This window comes from Aythya ferina (genome assembly GCF_964211825.1).
Source record: "Aythya ferina genome assembly, chromosome: 4".
Classification (NCBI taxonomy): Eukaryota; Metazoa; Chordata; class Aves; order Anseriformes; family Anatidae; genus Aythya; species Aythya ferina.
In genome coordinates this window covers 41,019,536-41,028,751 of record NC_140300.1, presented here as the reverse complement: position 1 = coordinate 41,028,751, position 9,216 = coordinate 41,019,536, and the positions used below count along the sequence as shown (strand labels likewise).

General features: G+C 36.0%; 1 protein-coding gene and 1 long non-coding RNA gene across 8 annotated transcripts in view; one reads left to right on the top strand and one right to left on the bottom strand.

The window, feature by feature from the left end:
- Positions 1-240: 240 nt before the first annotated feature.
- Positions 241-9,216, top strand: part of LOC311435639 — a 34,539-nt gene continuing 25,563 nt past the window's right edge. For both annotated transcript variants that reach the window (XR_014692294.1, XR_014692295.1), the window contains exons 1-3: positions 241-409; positions 649-795; positions 3,050-3,161. This is a non-coding gene — a long non-coding RNA (uncharacterized lncRNA). The remainder of the gene's footprint in view (positions 410-648; positions 796-3,049; positions 3,162-9,216) is intronic.
- The window catches only part of IL15 (interleukin 15), a 37,157-nt gene continuing 35,908 nt past the window's right edge, over positions 7,968-9,216 (bottom strand). For all 6 annotated transcript variants that reach the window (XM_084516868.1, XM_084516866.1, XM_084516869.1 and 3 more), the window contains 2 exons: positions 8,775-8,915; positions 7,968-8,222 (listed from right to left, as the gene is read on the bottom strand). In XM_084516868.1, the coding sequence (XP_084372994.1) occupies positions 8,112-8,222; positions 8,775-8,915 (252 nt within the window). In that variant the 3' untranslated portion in view covers positions 7,968-8,111. The remainder of the gene's footprint in view (positions 8,223-8,774; positions 8,916-9,216) is intronic.

Sequence of the window (9,216 nt, the reverse complement as noted above, 5' to 3'; positions counted from 1 at the left end):
GTTTTCTGACCAAGAGTACGCCTCCAAATCAACCTGCAATTTATGGGCTGGATATACTGCAAGCTCAGTAAAAGCAATAGTTTTGAAAGATGGCTTTTTTATTGCTTGTTTCTTTAGTCCATCATGTTCTTGAATCAGGAACCCAGGCATGCTTTCTTGTTTATTTTTGTAAGTGCTACTTTTTTTTTTTCCTTCTTCTGTCTTTCTTTCTTTTCTTCCCTCTTCTTCCTTCTCTTTTCTTCCTTCTTCCTTCTTTTTCTGTCGTTTTCTTCTTTCGTTTTTCTCTTCCTCCTTTCTCCTCTTTCTGATACACAGAGCTAGACTGTGATCCTATTTACTGCTACTATTAATTTGGCCTATCCCTTCGATATCCTTTAAATTATTTGGGAAATCCTCCGGCATGTGAATGGTCAGTATGTATTTTACTTATATATACATATATATATATATATATATGTAAACATATAAATAACTGTTAATAATTGTTCCTCTAAATATAAAACTCTTTAGTGCAACTTCTTTAGCCTCAACTACTGTTGAGAGCTAGAACAGACTAATCTTTCAGAATAGGGTGTGGGGTTTTTTGTTTTGCTTGTTTGAGAGAGGATATTCACAGTCATAATTCATTTCTGTTTTCTTCTGTGGTAGAGTGATGGCTTTGTGGGGAGGAAAGTTCTGCACAAATTGGTTGATTAACCCTGGTTCACTGGCTGTGGTAAGAAACCCTCTTTGGGACTACATACCCGTAGAAGTGGGTGCAGAGGAGAATCCATACTTTGTTTGTTAACCTTAGCAGTAAGTAGACCTAGAGTTTACAAATTACTTCTGGCCAAGTATTTTTGATTGTCGTTTAGGTGCATACTTTGTCTCTGTGGTACTGCAGTATTGCTTAATTGGTATTTTACCCTTGCTTATTTAGTTGAAAAGATCAGTTTGTCCCAGCTAATCTTTAATCCACAGCAACTCCCCAATGTACTTAGTGTGCTGAATATATTGAGTAGTACATGTTGAGGCTGGAATAATAAATTAAAAGGTCATGTGTGTTCAGTGAAATATGATTAGGGATCTCTGTAATTTGCAATCCTCTGAACTTGGATACGTGCTGGCAGCAGTTCTGTACTGAAAGCCTGTGGTACACGTGTGCTGGGTCAGCCTTGGCTAAAGATGGAGGCTCTGAACTCCTACCCAACTGCTTCCTCACTTCCCCATCTCAGCAGGACAGGGGGACAGAATAGGATGAGAATGCTTGTGAATCAAGATAAAGACAGTCAGATTGCTTACTTATTACTGCAGAGGGCAAAGGAGACTCAAATTGGAGAAAACTAAATTTATTGCTAATGATAATAGATTTTGGATGTTAGAAACAAAGACAAACTTTTAAAAAACACCTTTCCTCCCCCTTTTCTCATGCACAACTTCATTTCTTCACTTGAGGTCCCTTATACCCACCCCTGAGCAGTACTGAGAGGTGGTATTGGTGAGGGGGATTGTCATAGTGACTTCTCTCTTCTGATCCTTCCCTCTCATGCTTTTCCCCTGCTCAGGCATGAGCTCTCACCGTGTGCTGCAGTCTTTCAGGAAGAACCTGCTCCAGCATGGCCTCCGCATGGGCCACAGTTCCTTCAGGAAGTATCCAACTGCTCCACTGCAGCATCTTCCATGAGCTGTAGGGGATATCTGCTCAAGTGACATAAAGCTCCTTCTCTTCAACACCATAAAGCACCTTCTTCTTTGACCTTGGTGTTCCCTCTGCTGTTTCTTACTCTCTTTGTTCCCACCTCCTCTCTCTGACATTTGTTTTTCCTTTCTTAAACGTGTTTTCACAGAGGCAACTGCACACCTAACTGATTGGCTCAGCCTGTGGTGGGTTTGTTGCAGAAAAGAAAAGAAAATCTCTATGATGTGCTTGAAAATTAGAACCATAATAAATAATGCTACATGTTAATTAACATAAGAGTCTGGAATGACTGTAATGACAAAAAGGCTAGTTTAGGTGGAGATATTTTAGGTAATGACTGCCAGAATGTTTTAGGATTTCTTCCTAGAAAGGAAATTGCTAACAATTGGGGTCCTTACAGTGAAGTTATAGAAATTCTGGCCTAAGATTTACAATAATGTTCCCTGTTAGAATATATTCTGAGGAAGTTTTCATTATTTTATGTGGGTTAGAAATGAGGTAAAAAGCTCCCTCAGTTCTAAAATCACTTGTATATGTTTTGACTCAACTCTCTGACTTTAGGCAAAAGAAGGTTTCAGTTCTTCACCAAGGGAAAAAAATAAGCAATCTCAAACATAAAGTTGGTTTTATTTGTAAAGAATGAGTTTGTACATTTGTTTGTAAAATTATTGCTAAGGGTACATATCAGATAGTATTTGAGCAATCTTGAAAAGAAAGTTACATAGAAAGACTGCCCTGTATTTGAAAGTCTGTAGTTTTACGTTACAGAGAATGTGTTCTGTAAAATTCTTAGTCACTTTAGACATAGCCAAGATTTATGATGTTGAACTGATTTTGCTGGGTTAATTAACAGAGAGCTATTTCAGACTAACTTTAAGTTGGTGGTATTTTTTTACATAGTTACACTTGAAAATTCTAGTGATTCTTTTTAGAATGCAGAAAAAAAAAAAAAAAAAAAAAAAAAGAAATAAATTTCCCTGAAGTACTGAGAAAGCATGAGAATGTAATCTATGTGTGTACTAGTATCCCCACACAGTATTATCCTGGGACATAAGAAAAATTCAAACTACTTCATTACACATTTTTTGACATTCATTTGTCAAAAGAATATTTTTCACAAGATAACAGTAGTATAACAATAAAGCTGTAACTTAAGTTGTTTAAAAGATTGTATCTAAAGATGTAATAAATTTCTCTGTTAGAAACTGTTTTCAAGTAAAAAATAATTTGTCTTGCAACTCTGCTTACAACAAGGAAACAGCTAACAAGGATCTCCAGCATGAATAGATTTCTGAGCTCTCTTGGATATGTTTGTGTCGCAGCAACAGTTGTGAGTGAATATTTTTTGAAGTAAACATATTTTCCTTGCAGAAATGTTGTCCAGCTGTACTGTTCAAATTCTAGCATATGTATCAGAGTCCCAAATGTTGTGCAAAAACTGGTCTGGAAGACTTTCTGGCAGCATCTGAGGAGTTAAAAATAGGTGAGCATTATTTTGCCTTTTTGGAGGATAAGACATTTTCATAAGGCTTTTTGTTTTGCTCTTCCAAATAATTGTAAGATCTGTTTCATGTAACTGTATTTATAATTGATCTTACTCCATAGTTTATTAACAGAAAATTTTGATGCAGAGTTAGGGTTGTCTGGAGGTATAATCATACCCTTCTGAAATGGCTGGTGCAGCAAAACTCAAACTCTGATGACCAAAAATATGCAGAGAACTTCAAGTACTACAGCTTCCACAAGACGAATATTTACACTGAAGTTGTCTCTGTTGTAGCTGCTGTGAATGTTGGAAAACTTAATTAGAGCAGTTTAGCAGAGAGAGAATGACACAGTCTAGAAGAACTACACTGTGCTGGAATAGAGTGAACTTTTTCTTACATGGAGATGCACATGATAAGAACAAAGGAATGAACACTTAAATTGAAAGATTTAATATGTCTCTCCAGTGCTGTTTCAGCTGCAGAACCTAGGGTAAACTTGCTGTTGAAAGCAGTTAGGTTGGAGATGAGTGTAGTCTGGGTGTTTAATGAGAGCAAAATGGAGTGTAACACCCTTAAGTAGAAGAGGGCTGTAAAATAAAGCACATACAGAGTGTGTTTTTTTCCATGAAGCAAGAAAACATTTGACTGTGGGGCAAGGGTACAGCCATATCTTCTTCTGTATTTCTTATAAACAAAGGTATTTGTGGCATGGGTTGCTGTTAAAAGCAGTGTCTGAGTGTTTATGCTTCTTAATTCTTACTCCCTACTTCTGAGAATCTTGAAATTTGCTAATCTCTGCATTCATGGACATGATATTCAGTCAAGGAAATAGCTCTGTGTTACTCTTTTATTTCTAAATTTCTTAGGGTTTTGTCAATTGTGGTGGTTATAGAGTACCTTTAGTAGTTACAGATCAGTTACCAAGATAATTTACTGTTGAAAAGCAGTTTGTATGTAGGCAGGAAGAAAAGAGGCTCTTGTTTTAACATATGGTACACCTTGTTACAGTGGAACAGACATTTCAGTCATGATTTGCAGGCTTGGAAGGATGTAGCTAACAGTTTAATGAGAGGAGTCACAGATATTTGTGTCAAAGTCCCAAATCTTGTCAGCTTTAATATTCAGTGATGCAATAACTTACAGGACCAGGACCAGGGTGATGGTGGTGGGAGGGATGTGGTACATTCTATACCTTCACCCTTTCCTTGTTACTCCTTATAGCATATCCTTGCTATCATTTTTCTGTCCCTTTATATCACTGGAGCTTAAAAATAAATATTTCTTGCTTTCTAGCAATAGCAGCAAATTCATTCAGTTATGTGGCCACCCCCAAGTAAGCTGTGCTGTGCCAGTTCGTCTTAGGGCCAGGGAATAATTACTTACCCTTTATTCTTATTTGCGAAGTAATAGAGGTCTTTGATAAGTCATCAGAGCAGGACTTTGGAAATTACTATTTCATTTACCATGTTCTATGGTAGCCTGACAGCTGTCATCACCATCCTACTCAACTGCTAAGGAGCTACTAGAAGCTCCGCTTCCCAGAGTCAGAAATTATGACTTCCAAATAACTGTTTCAGGAGCCCTTGGCTGTTTGTGATTGTCATTTTTCCTGCATTAATGAGGACAAGGCATTGTTTTAATAGCTTGGTCTTACTGTCAGTCTCTCAACCACAGTGGTACTGTTACAGGTACTCTGCTGGAAAAGCTTGTGTTCCACCCACTGAAATAGTTAATGCTTGCTTTGTGTAAGTTTATCTGCTTGGGATCGCTTCACCAATGCTGAAACAAAACATTGACTGTCCAGAATTATCACTGCTTTCAGGAGATCCCAGAAGATTGAAGATTGGGGGGGAGGAGAGTGGACGATGGGACACAACATTAAAATGACCAAAAAACAAAACAAAAAAAAAAACAAAAAAAAAAAAAAAACAAAAAAAAAAAGCAAAACAAACAAAAAAAAAACATAAACCACCACCCAACTAAAAAAAAAAAAAAAACACTATAACAAAACAAAAAAACTTATGTCTTTAAGGCAACACTTAGTTAACACCACTTCTTTATATGTCATAGCTGGATAACTTAAAACTTCAAAGCAACTAGGAAATGCTATGAATTCTAAGTTTCCCAAGGTAGATCTTCATAATTTATTAGTGATATAAAATACTAGAGACTGAGGTCATAAAAAGGAATTATGTCAGTGATAAAAATACAGTACATCCAAGGGATTTTGGATAAGTTACTTTATCCAAATGCCTCATACCTACAGCTAAGAAGATTGTCAAATTTGAGAGAGAAACACTGTCTGAAGACATCTGTTAGAAATGTAAGAAGTCAAATAATACATGTAAACGGGAAACTTGTAACGGAAAAAAAGTTGCAGAAATTATCCATAATGATGTAATTATCTTTGAATTAATTGCAGCAAGTTTGCCAAAGAAAACCCAGATGAATCATTTGATATCTTGTGAGTTTAAAGAATTCTTCCAAAATGTGATGTAAAAAGTCACAATTAAGGTTAGAGGAAAAGAAATTCCTGGCTGTCATAACTGATGATGATGAACATCTGCTGTTCAGTACTGTGGCCTTAGAGGACTGGGGAGTTCCATGTATTACTAACTGGATAAATATTAGTGACTTTAATGCTTGGAGATTGACCAAAAGAATGATTTGATTTGTCTGTATACTGATCAAAAATAGTAGGTTCTATCAATTATGAGAAATATTAGGGATTTTGGGGGGCTACAGAGAAAACTTGTTGCGAAAATGATGATGCAAAATATGCCAAACTGGCAGGACTAATATGTCCTGTCTTACTCCAAGAATACAGATGTCAAGTGAACTGAAGGAAGTATACGGATCTTAGAAGAGCTAGGAAAGGCAACTTTTAAATAGAATAGCTTCTCAGTTTTACCTATGGCACAGATAGCAAACTGCTATGATAAAATATTGTATTGTTGTCATATTGTTCCTATATATTTGCTCCATATTATTCCTGTGAGAAATGCAACAAAACATTGATAGCCATCCTGTTGTGGTGTTGCCCACATTAAAATGGGAAAGGATGGGAAGCAGAAAAGATTCGCAAGAATGAGAGGGTACTTAGTGCAGGTTGACAGTAGAATCACAATATTTGTGATGCAGGTGTCTAGACAAATGAATTGACTAACAATTGTACATACAATCTAGGTTCTCAAAGTGTGTAGCTATTTGATAATCTAGTGCTATGTGGTGTAGGAGAGACAGTTTGCAGCATACCTCTTTACAAGTGAGTTTACCTGGAGTCCATAACCTACCAGGCAATAATTTTATGTTTAAATGTCTTTTATCTTGCTAATAAAGTAGATAATACTTCCAGAAATATTCACTGATGCTGTTGTGTCATAGGAGGTTTATGTTTTGTTCCAGTGTAGCAACTTGAATCTGCTATGATCTGCTGCACCTTCATGTCTATAATTCCTACTTAGAGTCACTAGTACTGAACAATGGAACAGCTCTTTAGTACTTAAAAATGTAACTATCAGCTGACATGCTGCTATAGCTACGTAAAATGACTGTTAGTACATATAGTGAATATAGTATTTGCATTCCTTTTTAAGTGTTACTACTGCACATTGTGCTGACACACTGAAATGTTCAATGTGTCTCTGAGCTTTTGCTCGTGGACTTTGAATGGATCCTGAAGTATGTTTCTAGCTGTTCTTTTTCTCACATAGCTATATGAACTAAGATGGATAATCTGAAATTGCTGCTGAGCCCCACACCAGCTACTTCACCATGAGCAAAGAATCCCCCTTTCAGAGTTACGTTTGCCCCAGAACAGAAAATCTCCCAATAAAAGAGGTAGCTGCATTTCAAAATTTGCCTTTTTCCACTACCATTCACGATTCTGGCTTTCACAAAGTTCTCATTTCTTTATTGAACTATCGCCAGTGAACACTTCTATTAACCCCTTAAAAGGGGATTTGAATGAAGACATACCATCACTCAAGTCTCATGAGTTAGCTGTTTCTGCCGGGACAAACCAGTCCCTCAGCTGCAGACTTGCAGTACCCTACTACCCTTCTCTTTCATAGAATCATAGAATGGTTTGGGTTAGAAGGGACCTTAAAGATCATCTAATTCCAGCCCCCCCTTCCATGGTCAGGGACACCTCCCACTAGACCAGGTTGCTCAAAGTTTTTGACTTTGAAGCCATAGTTAAAAGCAACTAACTGGGTTTAACTGAAAACCATAATAGGAATAAAAATATTATAAGAGAGCTAACAGACCTGCAGGAAAAATAGGCCTCAGCTTGTTTTTTGACAGTAGTTCACTGAAGGAACACTAATAGGAAAACAAAACAAAACAAAAAAAGGGCAAGGAAAACTGTCAGGACAAACAACAAAAACAAGAGGTGAGCTAAGATCTTCTGGGCTCAGCCCTCTGAGCAGATAGTAGAATTATAAATTTCAGCTAACAGAAATAACTATAGCCAACTGCTTTAATAGGATAGGGTAATTCTATATTAATGATAATTAAAGAAGAGCTTTTATCTGAAACTCCATCCAGTCATTCCTGAACTGATGTTCACAGGAAGGTTCCCACTGCAGATATCCTAATATCATCTTAGAAAATTTCACTGAAAGGCTGGTAAGTTAGGCAAAGTTTTTTCTCCAGGGGACTACATCTTAAGCACAGGGAAAAAACAAAACAAAACAAAACAAAACAAAACAAAAAAAAAAACTTTTAAAATTCCTTCCATATATATTTTGTAAGTGATATTATTTGAACATATGGAATTATGAACACATGCATTACAGAGATTTTGTTATTATTTTTTTTTTATTGTACGTAAGTAGCACTAGAAGTGAAGTTCTTTTCAGTTTATTGTTGGTGATAATGTAATTTCTCTGAGGAATGTTTCTTGAACAGTCTTCGTTCCCAGCTTTTCTCTTTTGGTCAGTGTATTATTTGCATTCCTTCTGTATAACCTTTACAAAATTCTGTATAAATTCTGTAAAACTTTTTTCTTCATATTCTTCACATTCTTTACATTTTTTTGATGTTGTGGAACTCAACTGAAAAAGAAAATGCAATAGTAAAGCAGGATACATGATCTGTTTCTTCAGATAGAGAACTGTTGTGAATAATTCCAGTGCAGTCAATTACTACAGAAAGCACTGCTGGAGTCTTCCAAGGTACTCATGTTTTGTTCCTGGCTTGCTTCCTGTATAGCATCGTCTTTCAAAGACACAGTGCTTCAGTGAGAGATCCAAGTGGCCTGTCTCTTTGAAAATTAGGACACTTCTGTATGTGTCTCAACATAAGTGACTTTAGATACTGAAGTTACAAACTACTATTTATACATACACATTCAAACACTTTGACATATGTATGTGTGCCCAGTCACAAGTATTTTTGTTGATAGGAATCGTAGAAGTGGCTTTATAAAAATCACTGAATTCTGCTCTTTCATTTTTATATGTGTAGCCTTTTCATTGTTGTATGTTTGGGTTACTGATTCCCATTTTGCTTTCATATGTACCATCTCACCTTTTGCGTATCTGTGAAAAACAAAAGTTCTGCTACTGAAGAAACACTTTTTTCCACAGACTGTTGGTACTACTTACCTCATTTTTAAAGCTTGCATTTCCATTTTTCAATATGTTGTATACATCCTGTGTTTTACTACAATTTTTGATATTACATTCATGAAGAATCACGTTCATCTCTAAGAAAAAGCATCTCATTATAGGTTCTTGGCATTCTTTCTGAAAAAAAAAAAAAAAAAGAAAAAAAAAAAGTTTTAGTAGCTTTAAGGTTAAAATGGAATACCTGAATATAGGATATAATTTACCAAGAAGTAGTTGATTTTTATTTACTGGATATCTCTTCTTACTGTTCAAGTACCTTCAAATATCTGCAAAGATAGATTCAGAGAGCTAATATATAGGCCAGTCAGTTTCCTAGGACAAAGTTAAACTTTGTGTCTTGATGAAGAAAATAGGAAAACAATTAATCAGGCTAGGAATTTGGAATACAATTAACAGTAATGGAATTAAATAAGTATTG